Below are 23,434 nucleotides of genomic sequence, written 5' to 3' on the forward strand. Positions count from 1 at the left end.
CCAATGTTCATAGATGCAATGTCCACAATAGCCAAACTGTGGAGAGAACCAAGATGCCCTTTAAAAGACAGATGGATGAAGAAGATATGGTCCATATATACAATAGAATATTACTCAGCCATCAGAAAGGATGAATACTCAACTTTTGTATCAACATGAATGGGGCTGGAGGAGATTATGCTGAGTGAAGTAAGTCAAGCACGGAGAGTCAATTATCATATGGTTTCACTTATTTGTGGAGCATAAGAAATAACACGGAGGACATAAGGAGAAGGAAAGGAAAAGTGAGTTGGGGGAAATCAGAGGGGGAGATGAACCATGAGAGACTGTGAACTCTAAGAAACAAACTGAGGGTTTTGGAGGGGAGGGGGTAGGGAGTTGGGTGAGCCTGGTGGTGGGTATTAAGGAGGGCACATATTGCATGGAGCACTGGGTGTGGTGCATAAACAATGAATCTTGGAACACTGAAAAAATAAAATTAAATTAAAAAAATTTTGATATAGGTTACTTTTTCCCTTTCCTTTTTTTGGGGGTATGTGTGACTGGAAAATGGAATTACTCAAAGCATACTGTGGATTTATACATTCTTCAAGACAGTTAAGCTGGAGTTACCTGTGATAGGCACTTCAATGGGATGTGACCCTATAATATGGTCAAAGGTGAGAGACTGACCCAGGAACATGAGATTCTCTGAGACCCAGCAGGGTGATCATGGGCAAGCTTCTTAACTACTTTATGAGAATATATATATATATGTGTGTATATATATATATATATATATATATATATATATATATATATTTGTATATTTATATGAATAATATTATGTTGTTTTATAAGCTACCATATTAAGCTAAGGTATATGAAAATGCTTGAAAAATCTAACACACTATGCAATGCATTCTTATAAAAATGAAGTTGTTAACATGGGCCTTTGGATGCCAAACTTGTTTCTTAGGAGCGGCTGAGGGCAGTGGAATTTGGACTTGTAAAGCCTGGACTCCTGTAGAGAGAATGATTTGTTGTGGCTTTCCTCCAGCTGGAGAGCGCATGGCATGAAATGGTTTGGGGACCCCTGGAGGACACACAGCCCATTGGTTGCCGCAGTGAGCAGAAGCTAAACTCTTTGACTTGGCCTCCTCACTCCTTGGCAGGATCCCCCTTATCCATCCTTTCTTTGTAGAACTGGAGGCAGCAAACTACAAAGTGGATGGGACAAAAGACCCAAGGAGCCAGCTCCGGGGTGCTGAGTTGTTGACTGTGACACCCTTCTTTCCTACTTCCGATGGCTGGACTTTCCCCACTTGCAGGAGTGCACGAAGCCTCCCTCTCCTGCAGGACAGCAGCCTTCCAGGGCTCTTCCCTCCCACATGTGCACAGAATGGAAAGATGTGCCCCAAGAATGCTGCTCTGACAGCTTCTAGTGCCTTCCCAAACGGATTCCTACCTTCCTGAATGCGGCTGCCTGGCTGGGTGTACATCAGCTCCTTTACAGTTCTCTAAACTGCAGCCAGAGTGCTTTGGGACATATTCTGCAATCAGACTAAAACAATATTGTCCTGCCAGCTCCACCAAGTCCCTGTCTTTGACAGATTTCTCAACACCATGCATCATTTCCACCCTCTTCCATCTGCTCAGATGTACCCAGTCATGACTTACGGCTTCTTTGCTTAGTCAATCCACTCGGTGGCTGCTGAGAGGGACTGATGTACTTCCTAGATTTTTCTACTTTTCCTATTTCTTGCAATTTACTGTATTTACCTCCTGGCCCAAGGAAAGATTTCCTCGGGGACCCAGTTGTTTCTGTGAGGCTCGAGGGCCTTGAAAACCAGCAGAGGCTCCCTGCAAACTCGCTGTTTCCAACCCATCTGATTAACCCTCGCCCTCAGCCTGTGTCCTGCTGGACTCCCCCCAGAAGGCATTCGGAAGAAAGGACATGGTGAGGGCTAGACACTTGGCTTATGGAGGAGTGGATGCCGGAAGCTGCTGGCCGGTTTTATGGGAGGGGTAGGAATCTGGAAATCACTGAAGAAATCTGAGACATCGGGACCACGTGTGTCCCGTCACAAGATCCACGTGCTGTTGAAATTGACCGGTCACAGGGTGCTTTCAGCGCGCTCTTCCCGCCTGTCCCATCACCGCCCATGTTCGTCCTTCCTCTTTACCCCATTCCGCGCCCACCCCCCACCCCGTGGTTTTAGGGAAGAGGAAACAATCCTTAAGGACTGTAATGATGTAATTTGACATAGTTATGGCCTCGAAAAGCAAGAATCTGCCTCTATAGGAGCCCAAACGTAAGAGCCTATAGGAACAACGGGAGGGTTTTATTTTTTCGGTGGCTGTTATCTGCCCAAGCTCTAACCCGCATACACTAACCTTATACAAGCTGGCTCTCCTTTGGAGCCCGTGCTTTCCTGCCTGCATCTTGTCATTCTTCTCCCGCTCCCTACCCACAGCCCATCCCAGCCACCTGGCTGCCCACAGTGCCCTTCTCAGGGGTGACGGATGGCTGCACATGTCCTTCTAGTGTCTCTGGGTTCGCCCTGGGTGTGTTAGGAGGTCTAGACTTGTAACCCACACTGCCCTGCTTTCATTCCCCCCCTTGGCTTTCTAGATTATTATCAACTCCCCCGTCCGTTACTTACTAGCTTCCTTTCGATTCTGATTTGTCTGAGTTGAGTCGAAGTTGCTGTGTCTTCTTTCATTTCTCTCTAAGAATTTGCTTACATCAGTGAGACAGGCGAGAAGTTAACCTTGCAAACTTACTTTCCTGCTGGTCACTGAGGAGGCCTCCTAGGCTGCTTTCCTTGACTGGCAGACACTGCTAAGAATTCTGAAGAACGTTCCTTATTGGCTGTTCTGATAGCAGAGGATGCGAATCTGAGTGCTAACTGTTGTAGACAGAATTTATATCCTCCCCTCGCAAGATCCATATGTTGAAGCCCTAATTCCCAATGTGATGGTATTAGGAGGTGGGGCTTTGAGGAAGTAATTAGTTGTAGGTGAAGGTGAAGGTAGAGCCCCCACCCCCATGAAGTTAGTGCCCTTAGAAGAAGAAAGGATTAGAACTCTCCTCTCTCTGTCCTCACGTGGCAGAGAAGAGGGGCTGTTCACAAGCCAGGAAAAGGGCTGTTACTGCAACCCAAGCCTATTTACCCCTGATCTTGGACTTAGAACTTCCAGACCATGAGAAATCAGTTTCTGTTGAAGACACCCAGACTCTGGTATGTTTGTTTGCAGCCCGAGCTAAGGCATTAACTAAGCCAAGCCCTGGCCAGGGAATTCAAGGACCCATCCTTAACCCCCCCAGGCATCCCAGCTGAGACCAGAGGTTTATGCGGACAAGACCCTGCGTTGGAAAAGGGGTGCAGAATTTCCAACTTAAAATTCTCTCTTGATGCATATGCGAAGCCTAAGCAATTCATTGTTAAGGCGGCTTCCACCTAGCCTGTGTTCCGGTTCCCTTTAGGGGCTGAGGGTATACATATGCCACGTGACCTCCTCAGCCCAGTTGCTGTTGTTTTTCATCTAAGGAAAGCCCCATTCAAGGAAGCATCAGGGTATGCGTGGAGGTCGAGGGAAAGCCATAAATTGTAACACGCTCCCTGCGTGTGTGGGAACTGAGAAGGGGTGTATCTTACATGTTAATAGCAGCTTAAACTAGGGCTGCCAGATAAAAGGACGGGATTGCTGGTTATATCTGAATTTCCGATGAGCAATGAATCCTTTTTTGAAGTGTAAGTGTGTTCCACTGGGCGTCTGGCGTTATGCGCTGCACTTAGCAACTTGGTCTTAGAGCCTTACTGCTCCAGGTGTGGTCCCCAAATCCTCAACCGCTGCATGTTCTGGAAGCTTGTTAGAAATGCAGAATCTCGACTCCCACCCCAGACTTACAGAGCCGGAATCTGCCCTTTTCACAAGCTCCCCAAGACTGTAGCCTGCATGTTAACATTTGGGAAATGCTGTTTCCCAAATGGGTTTCCCAAAGCCCTATTGTCAAAACAGAGTGGGAATTTTCATAGATGTAATTGCATTGGTCTTTAAGTTGTCCCGGTAGATTGGCAAGGGGAAGGGAAGCAGGAAAGAGCTGCTCCTGACAAGTCTTTTTGACAGAATGGAGACGTCAATGCTGCTAAGTCATCAGCATACCTGCAATTTCCCCCCAGAAGGGCACAGTCTCTTCCCTCGAGCTCCCCTCCTGTTTCCAGACCTGCATAGCTCCTGAAGCAGAGGGAGCTCTACCAGCCATGGCTGATGGTGGGAGCAGGAACTTGAGGCAGATCCTTATTCTAGAGAAGCCACTGCTCCCAGCCCCTTGGCCCTCTCCACCACAGCGGGCACCTCTATGGTCATTCTGCTCTTTCTGTTTAAAGTCACTATCAACAGGTGCCTTTCATTTAGTTATGGCTCTTTGGGAAAAGACGATACCCCTGGACATATCCCTGGTAGGAGTCATTTTGACTTCAGATATGTGAACACATGAAACAGGTATGCTCCTGAATCCACGAAGTATGGTAACGAGCTGTGGGGTAGCATTCAGGAAATAGCAGGGAGACATGTGGGTGTTGGAAGACAAGCCAGATCAAATACTTAGGTGGGAGGAGAGAGCGATGGGAGTGGGGGTGCCTGGGAGAAGGTGGCTGCAGGAGTCCGGTGGCTAAGACATAAAGGGAGGAAGAACTGTCTGGGCAGTCGGTGGTCTCGTGACGCAGGCTTGAGTTAGGAACTCCAGACCGTGACAAGCTCTAGTCATGCTAAGGGGCCCCTCTGTTTCACAGTCCATAAACACTTGTTGATAGAATTTTTCTGTTAAGTCGAGGTTCTTGTTCTTTGAAACGAATGACCTCTTTCTTTCTTTTTTTTTTTTTAACAAAGATCCCAAATTTTAAGAAGGCCTATTATCTGAAAAGCCATACTTCAAATGGAGGGAAAAATAGGTTATGACCTGCATTATAAGTGGATTTTTCAATCTACAAAATAGGTCAGTGGAATTGAAAAAACTTCTCTCACGTGTTCCTAGATCGATTAATATTTGGGTGAGAATGAGAAGAAAGCTTCAGTTAAATTTAATTCGGTGAGTCTTCACTGGTTATCTACTGACTATGCTATTAAATATAAAGTTGTTAAGATTTCGTGGCAGTGGAAGAATTTTTAAAAAAAGGAACTAAAAGAAATGATAAAATTTTAATTTTTCAATGGGAATATAATTTGAGTTAGAAATATTGGCCAGCCTCATTTAAAAAATAATAGTATACTGGGTTAGATTCTGGAATATCTTTGCAAATAATTTTATTGCCCTGCATTTGATAATTTCAGCCACCTGCATAAATTTCCATAATGGGTTTCCATTGACATAGGATAAAATCAAATGTGGGCCCTAAGCACTGATCTGGGTGGTTCTCCACGGATGCCATCCTTTCCCAAGCCTACAGTGCGACAGCGCAGCCCTTGAAGTCCTCTCTGCAGCCACTGTACTTCTCATAGGTGGGCGGACAGCACTGCCATCAGAGAGTACTTAAAGCACGGAGTCTTGCAGAGTGCTGGGGCAGAGGGAGTGCTTAACAGCATTGCTGATGGTTGGAGGAACTGAATGAATGAATGTAGATTCACTACATCTTTTATAGAGCTAAAGATCTGTTTCATTTGTTCTAACCTTCATTTAGAGGCAGGAGGATATGGATATGAAAAGAATACTGGGCTAGGACTTGGGAGATTTCCAGCTTTCATCCTTGCTGGTTGGGCAACCTTAGACTAATGGTTCCCCATCCTGGGTTCCAGATCTGCACAATGAGGAATTTGGCTAACCCCGGACTCCCCTAACACTAACTTTAATGGTCGTCAACTTCCCATTTTTTTCCCTAAGGGTATCTAGTCCCCTCCTCACTCCCCACCTGCAACATTTCTTTATCTTTCCTTTTGTATATGTGCTAAGAGCCAGCAACCTGTGTAACCATGGGAATGTAGTTCAAAACACAGCCTTCATTTCAGCCGAGGCTGAAAGGTAAACACAGATGGGTAACAGAGCAGCTCAGAAAATCAACCACTTTATTCATTAGGCCATCTGGTCATGCTTTCCAGTGTCTTTCTGTACAAGCATGAGGAAAAGACACATTAGAAGCTGTTGAATTTCACAGCTGAGTTTGCTGGCCAAAGGTCTCCTTCTTGTAAGGCCAGACCCTGATAAATGACGAAACATTTTTGAGGGGCCGGTTGTTGAGATGACAAAAAGCTGTCTACCCCCGGGATCTAGGATTTGGACACTGATATTCTGGAAAGATTTGAAGTGATTACAGCTCTTTCTATAGCAGTCCTGTTTTTGCCTTGTTAAGCTCTCCCCAGTATGGCTAATAATATCATTATCAATACATGCTAAAAAATTCAGCTCAGCAGTGTGAGAGAGAACATGTAATAAGCACCTCACTTGAAAATGCCCTGCTTACCTTCTGCGGTTTCTTCTGAACTTAATATCCGTGGATCTTCCTATTTCCTTTTGATCACAGCTGCTTCATCCGCTTGAAAAGGCCCACTAAGACCCAGAACAGAGCCCCCCCACCCGCCCCGCCCCGTGCTTATCTCCTCCACCTGCTGATCAATCCCCAAAGATTCCTTGAGTCCAACTCACCAGCTGCTCTGCCCACCTGCACCCCTGCTGAGGCGTGCTCAGGCAGCCTCCTCTCCTGGTGTCCTTCCCTGCTCGCCAGCTCCCAGCCAGTTCTCCCGTCCAACTCCTCCACCCTAGGAAAACTCGGGCCAACCCGGTTTCTGGGCTGAATCAAGAAATTCAGAAATTCCATATCAAGGGGCAGCCGCACTGGGCAGCCCAGCAGCGGGCTGAAAACAGAGCCATTTCTCATCCGGAGATCCCGGCGGGGGTGGGGGGCACTTCTTGAGGCAGGGAACCTATGAGAACACCTTCTCAGTTGTCCCTTGGTGGTTTCCTTTTCCCCTCACCCTTCCAATGAGCCCCTCAAAAACTGTTTTTCTCCGAGGGTGAAAAATATTACAGTTGAACTTTCACTTCCTGTTTAACGTGTGATGGAAAGAACAGTGAGTCCTGCCCATTCACTATGGATAAAAATAGCTCTGCTGTCTTCAAGTCATTAAGTGAACATAAAAGGCGCTTTGTGATCTCAGGATATCCGTAACCTGGCATCTGTCACCGTTCCTCTGTCCTCATCCAGAGGCGAGGCACTCAGAACGAGGATTCCACGCTTAATGGCACCTTGAGAGTAAGTGTTCCCAGGTGCCCATCAAACCTGTCACTCTGAACAGCTGTCGCTAAGTGACGACGTGCCCCCCCCCCACTCTCCGTTGCTTTTTGCATCAACAGGCCCATAGAACTGTGCCAGCAGAGCCTTCCAGGGCTGGCTGAGCAATGCCCCGACCAGAAGAACGCGAGTCCCCCTCACCTGGCTTGGCTGTGCCCATTCCAACACTCCTCTTCGTTGGCCGCGCCTGCTGTCATGCTCTCATCCTTGCAGATGGTGTAGGGCAGTGCCGACCAGACCTTTTTAGAGAGCTTCAGTTTCTCTTTTATGTCTGTGACCTGACCAAGAAAGCAAGGAAAGACTGAATATTCTCCCCAGCTGTTGCCCATTTCTACACAAGGACACGACACAGGTGAAGGTTAGAGAACCTGTGATAGGACGAGCACAAACTCTATCAGTCTTCAAAGAGAGGGAGAGACACCATGCTGCAGGATTTACTGCCCGGGCAAGCCTCCCTACCTCCTCCCTCAATCTTCCTCCAGCTCCTGGCAGAGAGTTCGCAGGTAATTGGCTTTTGTTTCCCATCTTTTCTGTCCTCCCATGCTTTGAATTAAAAACTTACGAAGCATCTCAATGGCTTCGGGTCCCTCGCTGGCTGGGAGAAACAGGTGTTCCCTATTGCAGATTTCCTTAAATATATTCTTTAGAATTCATTTGCTTAGATGTCAGATAAATGCACAAAATCAAGGCACCGAGAGATGAAATGCTTTCCCCAATTGTCTATGTGTTTCTGTAAGAAATAAATATTGTCGCTAATTCGACTGCTGGTAACCTCTGCTCTTAACCGATGGACAGGTCTATATAGCACACACTTGGATGGTGAGTAGCAACCCAAACCCACTTAAAAGTCTCTACAGCAGGAGGGGCACCTGGGTGGCTCAGTGGGTTAAAGCCTCTGCCTTCGGCTCAGGTCATGATCCCAGGGTCCTGGGATCGAGCCCTGCATCGGGCTGTCCGCTCCGCGGATAGCCTGCTTCCTCCTCTCTCTCTTTCTACCTGCCTCTCTGCCTACTTGTGATCTCTGTCTTTCAAATAAATAAATAAAATCTTTAAAAAAAAAAAAGTCTCTACAGCAGGAAGAGAAAAGTCATTCTGAATATAGCTAAGTGTAAAATCCGCAGCTCTATGGATGGATGGTGGGGAAAAGCTTAGTAACCCCATCTTTAGTGTTTTCAGGCTTAGCACTGACTTCACCTGAAGAAAGAGTAGAGGCAGGAATTCAGTGCCATTTTGGTTCCATAATTAATGTCTAGGCTCCTGCAGTCACAACTCTGATTTTCTATTCTATTCCCTGTGTGAACATTGGGAATTGAAATGTATCTGTTGTAGGTTGAATCATGTTCAGCATTCATATGCTGAAGTCCTAACACTCAGTCCCTCAGAAGGTGAACTTATTTGGACATAAGTTTTTTGTCTGTTTTCTTTTGTTTTAACAGAGGTAAGAAAGTTAAAATGAGATTGTTAGGATGGCCCTCATTCAAAAGGAAACGTTGGATACAGAGGTATGCATAAAGGTAAGACAATGTGGAGAAACGTAGGAGAAGACATCTGCCTACAAAGCCAAGGAGAGAGACCTGGAAAAGATCCTTCCCTTACAGCCTCAGAAAAAAACCAACTCTGCCTACATCTTGAGTTTGGACTTCTAGCCTCCAAAGCCATGAGACAATAAATTTCCATTCCTTAAGCCACAGCTCTAGGATACCTATACAGCCTCATAGAAGGGACAACCACTGAGACTTAATGGCATTATGTATTTGAGATCGATAGCCTTTGGAAATAAAGTTTATGTTTACTGTGGATCGAGGCTAGAGTTTTAGAAAAACAATTCCAAAGATCTTTTATCAGGTATAAGAGTAAAAACAAAAGAATATGTGATCTCTGTCCCAATCATGTTTCCCAGCAGTTGCAGAATTATATAGTCTTTGGCTCTTGCTTCTCTGTGATTCTGATGATGACAAGAGGCTTCAATACTGTGAAATGTTTGCTCATGCATAAGGGCTGAAGATGACCAGAATACTGAATTTGAGAATCTGGCACCTACCCTAGGTAGTGTGATGTTACTTTTGTTTTGGAGTGCGATGAGAGTCCATGAGTAATGACATTCCAAGAAGTCACTTACACACAACAAATGTTCAGGATGGCTTGAGACCTGCCTTCTCCGATTTCTCCCATTGATGCTGACTTTGGTCCATAGGCTACCTTAACCTCTGGCTCTCTTTCTGGCCAATCTGCTTGGGTACAGAGGTTTGCAACAAGAGTCCATCCTTTTCTGCTACTTTGGGCACAGATGTGTGTGCATGTTGTTAATTGTTTTCTTTTTTTGGCTTGAAAGACATGTGGCCATTTCTATCTGGCTATGGGTGGACATTCTGTTTATTGATTATAAAAAACCACAATCCCCAAAAGCCAACTAATAAATGTTGAAAGAATGACAGAAAAATCACCATTCTGCAGCCATCCCATGATAATTGAATCTCAGCAAATATTTCCTATAGAGGCTGATGTGGGTTGAATTGCATCCCTCCCAAAAGCTATTGGAGTCCTAACCACAGGACTTGTGAATGTGACTTTATATGGAAATGAGGTTGTTGCAGAAGATCAGGTTAAAATGGAGTCGTTAGAATGGGCTCTACTCTAATATGACTATGTCCTTATTAAAAAGGGAAATTTAGGCACAGAGACAGATATACACAGGGAGAATACCATGTGAAGATGAAGACATGGATCAGGGGGATGTATCTACAGTCCCAGGAACATCAAAGATTGCCAGGAATCCACCAGAAGCTGGAAGAGAGTCATGAAACAGATTTGCCCTCACAGTCCTAGGAACTGATCCTGCTGATACCTTTATTTCAGACTTCTAGCCTCCCAACTGTGAGACAGTGAATCTGTTGTAAACCCCCCACTTGGTAGTACTTTGTTACAGCAGCCCTCACAAGCTAGTACAAATGCAAAAAACTTTGGGTGAAAGTTGGGTAGGGAATAGGATATTTACACAATCTCAGAGTATTCCCTACAGATTCCTCATTAGTCCAAGGGGAAAACTGGTCACTCTACAGTGCAGAAACTGGGCCGGCCCCCACCCTAACCAGGTGATCAAAGTCGTGGGACACAGTGATTTGGGGTGCCTCCAGATGTGAGGTGACAAGAGGGACACATAGGTGGCTAAAATTTGTAACCCGGATCCGATTATGAGGACACATCAGATAAACACATGTCCCAGTTAATGGACATTCTAGGAGACGATTGGCTTGTATATTTCAAAAATGTTAGTCGTAAAAGACAAGGGAAAGCCGAATACTTGCAAATTAAGAGGAATAAGACACATGACATTCAAAGGCAGCCTATGATTCTGGTTTGGGCATTAGGTTGGGAAAATAATTGCCAGAAAGGATATTATAGAGATAGTTGGCAAGCTTTGAATAGTGACTCTATATTAAATAATACTGGTTTGGTTTGGTGTTGAATTTTTTTTTTTAAGATTTTATTTATTTATATTACAGACAGAGATCACAAGTAGGCAGGAAGGCAGGCAGAGAGAGAGGAGGAAGCAGACTCCCCGCTGAGCAGAGAGCCTGATGCGGGGCTCGATCCCAGGACCCTGATCATGACCTGAGCTGAAGGCAGAGGCTTAACCCACTGAGCCACCCAGGTGCCCCAGGTGTTGAATTTTCTGAATATGAACTCATATTGTGGTCATATGGGAGAAGGTCATGTTCTTAGGAGATACATGATGGTCTCTTTAGAGTGTTAACACTATTCAAAGTGTTATGGTTTCCACAACTTACGCTAGAATGATTCAGAAATCTTCATTGTCATTATCACCATTACCACATAGATGTATAGAGATAAAGTAAGATAGCAAGCATGACAAATTTTTTTTTAAAGATTTATTTATTTATTTGAGAGAGAGAGAAAGAGAGAGTACATGCACACATGAGAAGGGAGAGGGACAGAGGGAGAGAATCTTAAGCAGACACCCACCCGGGTGCCCTGATGTGGGGCTTGATTCCATTACCCATGAGACCATGACCTGAGCGGAAACCAAGAATTAGGTACTCAACTGACTGAGCCGCCCAAGGGCCCTGCAAATGTGGCAACTTTTTGATGGTGAATGGATCTAGATGGAAGCATGCAATTTAAAAAAAAAAAAAAATGCCATTTTTCAGTGCATTTGAGTTTTTTTTCAAAATCAAACATGTCAAAAACAAAATCTTTCACCTCATTTGCTCTGCAAGGTGGTACATTGCTGCCTCTCACCTTTGCAACCTGGGTCACCACCCCAGGTTCTCACGGTTCTCAAACACAAACTCCAGAAAAAGGAACAGGCATTACTAATTCAGAAAACTGTCACTAGCTTAAGTCATGAAATACTGTAAGGTATATTCTGTCCCATAATAAAGTACAGCAGGAATGACCATTCTCTTTTCTGCTTATTTAAGGCTAAGTTCCCACCTTTACAGTGTGGGAATCTGAATCAAAGATACGTATTTGGGGACACAAAGAAAGAATATAGTAGCATGGTGTTCCACCAGTATCTCTGCTTCTCCTCTCCTGAGACTTGAAAAATTTAACTGTGTATGTTGTGCTCCTCATTCTCAAGCATTGTCTCTTTCAAGGAACATTCTCTGACTTCCCTATTAGTTAGATTCAACTTTCTGGGTCCATGGTGTCCTACGCATGATTTTAAGTACTGATTATTCTAAGTTTTTGTAATTGGCTTACTTTTCTGATTCTAAGACCACCAGCTTCTTGACATAGGGAGATGGTCCTTAGATGGACCAGGTGCAGGTGACCATCCACCCCAGTTTGCCCGAGACATGGGAGGTTCTAGCACATGCCATATTTTCAGTACTAAAACTGGGAAGTCCAGGCAAACGAGGATGGGTTGGTCACACACATCTTAGCACATGGTAGGTAGTCAATACATGTTGACTGGGAAAATAGATTTAATTGTCCCAATCTATTACAAGGCCATGGACAATCTTGCTAACACACAATAGTGTCCTCCACATCATGCACTCATGTCAGAAGGGTAGGAGGACTGGTGGGTTGTATCTGGCTAAGCAAGGAGCATGGGGGTTGCCTCTGAGTCACCACATCCTGTATGGAAACATTGGCCAATTCACTTCCAGCTGCGGGGGCCATGCAGACAAGCTGCCAAAACGGGACCCTATCAGCCACCAGGGAGGCTCACGCCCTTGATTCCAAATAACAACCACACAAATGCAGTTTGTTTTCCAGTATCTTGCAAGGTTTTCAATCCTTCCATCATTTAGGGATATTTTTCTTATTTTTATTTCTGAGTAATGTGTGTGACCACTTTGAAGTAGCTTAAGACCTGAGTTGTTTTAAAAAATTTTCTCCCTGGAAACTGATGTGCACACAACAGTGAGCTAAGCTTCACACTAGCAAGAACCGGTGGTCAAAATGTGTTGCTGAAGTACAGACCTGATGGCAACAGAGGTCTGGGATCAAATAAGGAGTTTGCAGCAATGTCTTCCTGCTTCCCACAGGAGCTGTTCTAGGACAAATTAACTTTCTCAAGTACTTGTACATTATAGTTACCATTTGTCCAGTGTTAAGTTCATAATGCTGTAATATTAGTAATACTAGTTATCCCCGAGTAGTAAATGTTTTGCAGCTACAACACTGAGAGATTCTGGAAGTTAACTTCCATTTTGTCGCAGGCCTCCTATCCAAATACACACTGTTGGGGGCCCCAGGGAAAACATGGACCTCTTCTAGAACTTGTCTGGAGTTTATTCTGATTTCAGGACAATTTCAACTCCGGGGTCCATGTCCATCAACTCTTTGTTGAAGTCTTGTCAGAAGGTCCATGAAAACTTGACTATGGGAAGACTCAGGTGCCATTTTCATGCCTCCCCTTCAGAATCGCAAAACCAGACAAAAGAGGGAGGAAGTGGACAAGGTAGAATGATTGCAAAAGCAAAGGGATTAGCAACACCAAAGAGCAGAAAGGATGATCGAAGTACTGGGTGTCTGACAATCTCATTTAAGAAATGATCTTGTCTCAGACATTGAACGTGAATTTCATCAAGACTCTGAATTGCCAAGTTTCAGTTTACAGGGAATACTGGGGCTACAGGTACCACAAACTAAGTAACCCCATAGAGAAATGATCAGGTCAGGCACATTCAGTGTGTGGGATATTACATGAGACAACCAGCCTTGACTCTTCAAAAGAGGTAAAAATGGCCAAAACATGGGAAAGCTGTCCTAGATGAAAAGAAACTAAAAATGTAACAACCTAATGCTTCGGATAGACCTTTACTGAATCCCGGACTTGGAAGAGGTAATTACCCAGTTATAAGAAAGAGTTTTGAGATAATTGGAGAATTTTGAATACAGAATGGATGGTAGATGATATACTGAATGACCCATAATATTCTTAAGTGTAATCACGGTATTCTGTTTACGTGGGAGACTATCCTTGCTTTTCAAAGACTGGTGTTGAGATATTTAAGAATGAAGTGTCATTTTGTTTTTTACTTACTTGAAAATAGCAGAAAAATCAACCATCACTGCGCCTACTTGAGAGCATAGGGATGTTCATTTTATTATTTTTTTCAACCATTTCCGTACCGTTTGAAAAAGTTAAAAATAATGAAAAGCTGGGAAAAGAAAGGCGATTTTATTTTTGGGGGCACATGGTGTTTGAGACCCTTGCTGAATTCAGCACAGGGCACTGTAAGCTACTCTAAGCAGTCGGGGGCTAACCATGAGGTGTCACTGGCCTAAGACACTCACCCGCAATCCTCAACTCTGTACTGATCATATATGATCGTTATCCCCCTTTGCAATGGGAAACGGGGTCTCTGAGATGAAGCAACTTGCCTCGCATCTAACAAATGGTAGACATGAGATTCAAATTCAAGTGTAGGCTTCAGAATTGTTACTCGTCACCAGCAGGCTTAAGAGGGACTCGTCTTATAGTCGTGGTCTCCGGAGCCTGTGTGCTAGGTTGGCAGCGGAGGTATGTATCCCTGGTGTGGGCAGGACGATTCGACGTGATTCAGGATGAAAACATGAGAATTTCTATTTTTTATTTTTTAAATATAAAAATATAAGAGGAATTAAGCTTTCCTAATATTTAATCGATCTACAGATGGATATGTCTCGTGTGGTGATGGCCATTTCTCAATTATCCTGTAAGACTTTTCCAGAGTGGAAAGGGGCTGATAATGGCACGTCTCTCTTCCATTAGCTTGTTCCTGGGGTACTGACATCTATCGCAGTTCACATGTTCTGGTTAAATGCACTTATGGATTAGATTATGTAGTTTTCACTAACTCATTAAATGGACGAGTGACTTAAAATGACTTCGGCAAAGAAACTTTAGATTTCTTTTATTTCAAACAGTGCAAGTGCAATTGAACCACCATAAAATGGCAGGCTTCCTCTGAATACACCTGCAGCATCACAAAGTAAAACAAATAAAGATTCGTTGCTTTACCTCTTTCTTCAAAAATTTGTACCTTTTGCATACCTTTCACAAGTTACAGAAAACATATTAGTTCAGCATATTAGTTCAGACTTTTTGCTGATAGAGAGGTGAGATCAAAACAGTTTGGCACTTGCCAATCTGTGGCACAGGGATTGACCCAATATATTACGAATCGATGACTTAGCCAACAAAAACATGCAGTGAAATCAGCTTAATGAGATAGGAAAGTGTATTCTAAGTGTTTTATAATTCAGGAAAAGTTCCATTGCATTGGTTAAATAAGGAAAAAAGCTTTTGCTGCTAGCATTCATTCATTCATTCATTGGGTTTTATGCTTCACTCTGGGGATACAAATATGGTCAGTACGTACTCACTACCCTTGAAGGGTTCCTAATGTCACGCTGTAGGAGGAGGTTAACAGACATGAAGCAAATGTGATGGGATTAAGCAAAGAGCTTTGGGAGCACAAGTATCAATTTGTCTGAAAATTTCTGGGGAACACCACAGTCCCTCCGAAGAAAAGACATCTCTGCTGATATTTGCTCTTTTGTGGCCACTGAATCTTGACATGGGGACCATTAGGAAGCTGGACATTTAGTCATTTCTATTCAGAGGGGTTAAAAACAACAACAACAAAAATGCTTCATGGTCCTCCAAGTTTTCACTTCCAACAATGGGATGATGTTATCCCTCTAGAAGTCACTGCTTTTAGCCACAGCTCTGGGTCTTCGGCTTCTCCTTTTGCTAAGAGCCCTTGTGCTTTCCTGACTCGCAGGGAATATCTGTTCTGGCAGAGCCTTAGTAAACAGGTGATGTGTGTGTCCTGGGTCCTTAAGAAATATTTGTTGAGTGAATAAATACATGAGGAGCACTGCCGATCATCTGCTAAGGGAAGTAAGATTTCAAAAATGATCGATTATCTGCCAGCTACTGCCTTCTTGGACTTCCCTTTGGAGAATAAGGAAATTCTGCAGGCCTTCCAAAAAACATGCTTTCCCTTGACCTGATTATCCTCTGAGTGAGAGTGAGGTCTCAGATGGCCCCTCCAATTCTTTAATTAGGATTCTAGTCTCCTGTCATCTCAAATGTCATCCTAGGTGTAATTTATACATGCATGATGGAAGAGATCTCAAAGGCAATGTTGGCTTGGGGAAACACCATGAGAATTTAAGTAAAAATGGAATGGATCTCATCTTAAGCAGTCTTTATAATCCTTATAAAGCTCTACCATTTCCAGTAGCTTCTCTTTGGTTTTCTAAGCAAAGTTTCCTGTGAAATACTGATTTGGGGGTGTTTTTGAATTACTATTACCTTTGTCTCCTCTGTGGATCCTTTGATGGGGCACATTTGATCTCTTGCAAGAGATTTTGCCCATGGCTATCTATCTGCCTACTTGAGGTCCAAAGTTCATCTATACTGGACTTTTATTTCTCCTGGATCTTCCCTGTGAAGTGTGAGGCATCAAATGTGAGAAGGCCACCTGCTGTCCTCCGCCAATCATGCCCGCACCAGAATTCACTTCACTGGGCACCTGTTGTGTGCACCTGGCCGGATGCCCTATTTGTTCATGGTTTCACAAAGATTCCAATGTACCTATTTCAACTGTATGAAAACATAATGTAGCTGGATGTAAATAATATATACCATATCTTTAGAAAAAAGATGGTTAATATTTAAAGGGCTATACACTAAATAATACATATTGAGGGGGAAAAACAATGTGAATATTTTATAGACTGAAGGTCATTTGTTAGCTTGGGAAAACAATCTGTTTAAAGAAACAAAGTCAGCCTCACTTTCACCTCATGGACAAGGCTACTTTACTTGGTCAAGCTAAGGGAAATTCACAATAGATAATATGATTCTTGCAACCCGAGAGTTTAATAACCCAGTTTCAGAGACCGTGACCTTGTCCAGCTTTACTCTAGAGAACATGATCTTTTATTACACCACCAGTTTGTTCAATTCACGGTGGGAACCTGCATTAGAATTCAAGTCATTTATATTCCTTCAGTGATCAAACAGAGGTCTGTGAATGAACCTGTTCACAACTTCTCACACTCACTCGAAAACATGTATAGACAGTGTAGAGTATTTAAAGTTCTGAAGTTTAGGAGGGAACACTAACTCACCTGATGTGGCCCAATATCCATAAACACAGCCCCCATAATATCCTTGAGGAAGTTGGGGTTACTAATGTCAGGTAACTCAACAAGGAAGCTGAAGATACAAGACTTACCCAATCTAACCCCTTGATTTATATTCAAGTCTGGACTCAAGTCCCTTCTGCTGATGTGGCTTTCAACACGCAATTCATGAGAATTTCAACTTCACATTTCTTTTGAGTATGTGAAACACTTTGGAGTTATTTTTCATGTCTCAGATTGTCTAGAGTGTAATGTTTGGGCAGGTCCTGGAATGTACAAAGCCACTCACAACATCTTTCCTTTTAGGAAACCATTAGCTGAGTCGTGGGAATGACAAAAGTGTTCTGTCAAATAGAGTCTGTCAGTGAACCCAAAGTAGACTTCGGCCACACGACACACTGAGTGTGTGTAGAGTGCCTGGGTCATTACACAAGCTAAAACCAACCTTACATTCTGGGCTTTCTCAGACATTCCCAGAGAATCCAGTGATAAGTTCTATTCTATTATCATGTTTTTCAAAATATTACCATATTTAAAAAAATATTACATATGTTTCCCTGTGGTATGGTACTTTTTATAGTTTTCCCCAAGGAGACAAACACACATGTATTTTGTAGGAAAAACTGAGAAGGATGAAAAAATCAGCAGGAAATGAGAGAATCCTTGCAGGTTCAAAAAGACAATGCTTAGTTTTGTGGAGTGTCTCAGGGGATTAGGAAGTGGATGAAAAATTTAAAGTCTGTGTCATCCCGCCTGGCTTCAGGCTTGGGGTTTCTTGACTATGTGATGATGTCATAGTAAGGGCATGGTCCTGAAAAGACAGATGAGGTCTTTTTCTGGCAAAACACTGGTCCTCATAGTGGAATAAATATGAGAAAACCAGAAATACCTTCCTATGCTGTTCACGTCAGATGTTTGCAGCCTGTTTTAGGAAAACAATAGAGTTTCAAATATTCGTGTTTATACCTAATGTTCTGATTGTGCCTCATTCCCTATGGTATTAGATTTTAAGCAAGTGAGGGTAGTAAGTATTCTATACACCTTGGAGATGATACAGTCTGACACTGAACTAACATTGAATTCAATAGCGAGAAGAAAAAGACAGGGAGACATTAGGTCTGCAGAAATGCATAAGCAATCAAAGTATTATTTTGCACAGTAGGTGCCTGGATTGTGGTACTCTTTACTTCTCAAGTGTGAAAATATAAATAATTTCAAGGAATGATGTTGTTATCATTGAATCATAAAATTTGGAGACTCAGCAGAGTCTCCCATTGTCCAAAGCTTCTAGAGCATTCTTGACAGGTACTCACCTAGACTCCATTTAAACATTTCTAATGACAGATATCAATGCCTACCATAAAGAGGACTTGAGATTTTCTGCCTGACCTAAACAAAGTCACCTTCCCTCAGGAGCAGTTCTGGGGATCTTCACGGACAAGGCTTGACCACAAAACATAAGCAGATTCTTGTTCCTCCTCCTCTGACTGACAATGAGACTGAGTCCCCAACATTTTTGCTTGCTTTGCTTTGTTCTTTGTGATCTATACCTAGTTTCAGCTGCTAGAGTGGATTCTGTTTTTCTCTGAACATCAGCTGGTAAATTCTCCTTTTGCTTCATTTCTGACCCTGGGTCTATCCAGTCTTTGTTCTCTCACTCTCTGCCCTTGGCCTTTGAGGTCAGCTCTATCTTCCTTGGTTGTAAACATTGTTTTCCGGTATTTCTCAGGCATTAGTTTGAGTGGGTGCAGACATCCTCTGGGAGCTTTCCCTGATCTAGAGCATGGATTGTGACAAGCGCTGATTCTAAATTAGGTTATTAGAAATGCTGTCTTTAACTATCATATGATCTCCCTGATATGAGGAAGTGGTGATGCAACACGGGAGGTTAAGGGGGTAGGAGAAGAATGAATGAAACAAGATGGGATTGGGAAGGAGACAAACCATAAGTGACTCTTAATCTCACAAAACAAACTGAGGGTTGCTGGGGGGAGGGGGGTTGGGAGAAGGGGGGTGGGGTTATGGACATTGGGGAGGATATGTGCTATGGTGAGTGCTGTGAAGTGTGTAAACCTGGCGATTCACAGACCTGTACCCCTGGGGATAAAAATATATGTTTATAAAAAATAAAAATAAAAAAAAATAAAAAAAAGAAGAAATGCTGTCTTTATATGGCAGGATAGGAAGATCTCGGATCCATTCTCAAAAGGAGAGAAGGAATTCAGTATTTCTAGCAGTTACATAAGATACATTAAGGCCATTCGGATATTTAATAACTGATCTATGTTCCCACACCATCTATTCTATCACTACGGAATGAAAACTTTAGGAAGTTCGTTGTGGTTTGAAGAACAGATTTCCTCTACTCCCCCTCAATTACCTAATGTAGCCAAATAAGATCATGGCAATGGCCTGGCATTGATCACTCTGTATAGGATTGACTGGAAATTAGCACTAATTTAGAAAACTGCCAGACAAAGCTTATATATTTCATAACCTGATTTTGCCAAGTGAAACACAGTTTGATGTTCTGAACATCCAGTCTTGGTGAAAAAATTCGGATTCTTTGCCAACTCTTATTTCGAATGTGCAACCCCTTCCTAGGGTCTTTGACGATAATCAGAAAATCCATACACAATTTCTACTTCTACCTGTGACCGACATAATGCAATGATTCAGTTAGGCACATAACCACCCGAAGTTACTTTTAAAATATTGAAATCTCATCTTCAGGAAATGAAATCCAAGATATTAAAAATATGTCTGCTAATGTAAAAAAAAAAAAAAAGTGTGGTGGGAAGGCACACACTTTAAGTAGTCCTGAATATTTTAGAATTCATCATTGAATCCCAAATGTTTGAGGCTGTATTCTTTCACACCAAAGCTGAGAGATAGATGTACATTTTGGTCTTTTTCTCTGAAGACTCTATAGGTATTTGGAACTTACCAGGGAATGAGAAACTTTCTTTTGCTCACCTGAGGTTGCTGTAACTGAGCAGGACCTTCTTGAGGACAGCATTGCAAATGTGATTCCATCCACCAATGAGTGCACTTGTAAACATGTTCACATATTGGGAAAGTAATTTAGATGCAGTAGAGAAAATATTTAGAAACCACATGTATCGGAATTCTAAAGCCATTTAGGGTAGAGATGGGTTGTCCTGAATGTCTTATGCAATAGGCAACCAAAAGCACATAAGTCTCTTTTGGGCATGTGTGACTTGATTTATACTTAACTATGTAGATTTGTACTATGTGTTATAAAATAAAGGGTATTTTTGCATCCATTGTGTTACATTTGTGATATAACACAATGTTCTGCCTTTTCCTTCCTGAATCTAATTAGGAATTGGTTCAAGTTTAATTGCCAGTGATTTTGGCACGAGGGATTTTGAGCAACAACAAAATGAGACACTAAAAAATGCACCCAAGAATGTAAATCACAGGACCCAAGGATGTCTATGAATTCTACCTCAAACATATAGTCTATACATTGGGAAAAGAAGAGTATGATTTAGTGGATAATTCCTTCCGTGAGTCTCAACTCCAACATTCCTCCTCTAAAGCTCCTCCTTTGACATCCACAGTCCCTCTCCAGTGTGAGCTCCAAGAGATCCCTCTGGCTTTTTCTGTCCTGCAGATGTCCCCATTCCTTGTAATGGGTCTTCCCATCCAGACAGCTGGTGACCAAGGAGCAGGGACTCTGTCCTTTGTGTTCAGTGCATCCTAGGAGATGAGTGTCCTATCTGGCACAGGGCCTGGTTTAGAGTAGTGCTCAATAGGCAGCAAATGAATGAATGAGTAGGTAGATAAATGAAGTAAAGCAGGCAGAGGGTAAACGTAAATTCTGAGACTTCAAATAAATTGTAAGTGAAATTTAAGTTCTTGGTGCTCTTAGAGAATAACTTACTGCCATAAGGATGGACATCTCTCGTAAATGTCCCTATTTTATGGAGAAATGGTTGTTCAGGGTTTATTTATGCACAGTCAATGCAATTACACACACACACACACACACACATACACACCCCACACCTGTTTAGTGTCCACAGTGTACTGGGCACACAGTGATAGATACAAGATGGTCCTGCCTTCAAGGAACTTACTATCCAGTGGGCAAAGGAGTTTTACATGTAGATAAGCACAGTAAATCTCATACTTTCATGGGTTATAGGGCAGAATATAATCAGTGTCTTATTAATGGGTCGATGGTGGGTGGTAGCACAAGGGGAGCTCCAAGAAAGAGGGGACATTTGAAATGGGACTAAAGGATGAGTAGCATTTTGGAGATAGAAAAGTCAGGAACAGCTCTTTTTGGCAGAGGGACTCGGAGTGGCAAAAACGCATAGCTGTGAAGCCTCTTCGGTAGCGGAGAGATGTGCCCAGTACATGGAGATATGTTTACTTTTACTGTAACTTTGGCAAAGTCCTATGATTTCCCTACAAATTGGTTTTTAAATGGAGAAAATACCACTTCCTGGATTATATTTTTAAAGATTTAATAAAGTTTAGTAAGTTAATATTATTGCTAGGGCACTTGGAGCTGGAAGTTGTTAATGCATAGAAATATCTCCGTGGGGACAGATGGCATAGGGTGACTAACGTGCACTCTTTCTTGGAAATCAAGTTCTTATCCCCGTGAGGTAAATTACCTTTTCCTGGGAGCCATCTGGTTACCTTCAAGATCCAATTTACCCCATGGAGCATCAGTGAGGGGTGCCATTTACTCCTCTTATGATTAGACTCCATGATATAATTGTACTTGACTTTCACCTTTCTATCTTAAGCATCCCATACCCTCAGTAGACTCTCTTAGTCTCCCACAAGCAGCAAGGACATCAGAGAGCACCCTTCTTAGCTCTGGTGGGAGAGGAACAACCTGTGAAGAGGCAGAATGGCCTTTCTGGGCCAGAAAGCAATGAGAGTCTCAAACAGCCAATGCCATAGAAATAGTCTCACCTACTATATCCAAAACATTATCATTTCAACACATAATACCTATGAAAAAAGTCTTCACGAGATATTTCACATTCTTTTTTTGGCATTCCTCTTCCAACATTCAGTGTATGCTTACAGCCCATCTCAATTCTATCTCTAGACATCTGCGGTGCTCAGCAGTCACAAGTTGACTAGCGGCCACCATATTGGATGGCACAGGTCTCACAATGTAGTGTGGTTTTTGTCTTACAGCACATGCCAGCTCTGTCTATAGCACATCTCAAGTGCTCCATGGCCATATGTGGCTGGTGGCTGTTGTACTGAGAATGCAGGGGTAAGGTCCTTCCTGAGCATATCTGGAGTGCGGGCCAGTGACAGAAGAGTGGCTGGATTGTTCCAGTGAGCTTAACATTACAGCATTCTGCTTGTCCTTCTGAATTCTTTGGATGGGCTTTCTTTCAAATCAGCAGAACTCATTTGTACATCTTTCCTTTGATGTTCTTCTCCTGTTGTCCACTCCCTCCCTTTAATCACTTACCCAAAACACATCGGGAAAGAACTGAGTGGGAGTTAGGTTATATTTGAAGTCTGGCTGAGATCCAGCCTAGAATTGTTTCCATTTAAATAAATGGGAGTATGCTGCATTCAGCTTTGTGACATCTGCCAATATTTTGCCTATGTAACAGAGATTTTTTTGTTTATGTTTATGTTTGTTTATTTTTACTAAAATATAACAGTCATCCAAAAAAATATGCAGCTCATATATGGGCAGTCTGAAGAACTTTTTCTAAGATACCCATAAAAAATTCCACAGTTTTTTTTCCCCCAATATCCCTTTCTTTTCACAAGATTTATTCTCTTGAAAATTGATGGCACCTCACCATTGACATGCAGAAATTACAGGTTACCAAAGAGCAGAGAGTATCTTATTGATTTGCTGTAATTTTGAGTTATAAATTGCAGATTGTCTCTGGGCATGTGCGTGCATCTTAAAGACAAAAGGCTGTCAAAAAGTTGAAGAAAATAAATCAAGTTCAAGGCAGCCCAGTACCATCACACCTTTTCTTCAAGAAGTCCAGCCACACCTATAGGTGGTTAGAGACAGGCTTCCACAGAAGCCACCAGATGGCAGTGTTGTCCAATCTTTCCACCCCTTCTGGCGCTTCCCACAGGCTTCCCAGAAAATAAAATTGTAGATTGTTCCACTGCATATAAAACTGACAACCCTGTTATTTTAAACTTGAAACTGACAGGCTGTTATTTTAATGAGGTCTGCCAGAGCCAAGGTTAACCAAAGCTTTATTTCTCTACAAAATGTTAAGGCCATAGTTCTAAAAGGGGGATGTGAAATTTTATGTTATTGATACTTCCTGTGACTGTATAAGTTTTAAGATATTTTTTGACAATTAAAGTTACATGACAAATATACACACATTTATATATATCGCCAAATTATGCATTGAAATTGGTTCAAATTTCTCCCAAAAGGCCCTTTTGCTCTGCTATACTTCGCAAAAATTAAAAAACAAAAACCAAAAAACCTTTTCCAGAGTTATCTATTTCTGCCTGTTTTGAAGAAAAAGTATATGTTTTTAGCACCTTGGCTTTCTATC

The 23,434-nt window shown here is 42.6% G+C and overlaps 1 protein-coding gene across 2 annotated transcripts in view; it reads right to left on the reverse strand.

Annotated features, from left to right (window-relative positions):
- Positions 1–23,434, reverse strand: part of GPC6 (glypican 6) — a 1,097,888-nt gene that overhangs the window by 15,657 nt on the left and 1,058,797 nt on the right. For both annotated transcript variants that reach the window (XM_059144890.1, XM_059144891.1), the window contains one exon: positions 7,410–7,546. In XM_059144890.1, coding sequence (XP_059000873.1) covers positions 7,410–7,546 — 137 coding nt within the window. The remainder of the gene's footprint in view (positions 1–7,409; positions 7,547–23,434) is intronic.

Source organism: Mustela lutreola, chromosome 13 (genome assembly GCF_030435805.1).
Source record: "Mustela lutreola isolate mMusLut2 chromosome 13, mMusLut2.pri, whole genome shotgun sequence".
Lineage (NCBI taxonomy): Eukaryota > Metazoa > Chordata > Mammalia > Carnivora > Mustelidae > Mustela > Mustela lutreola.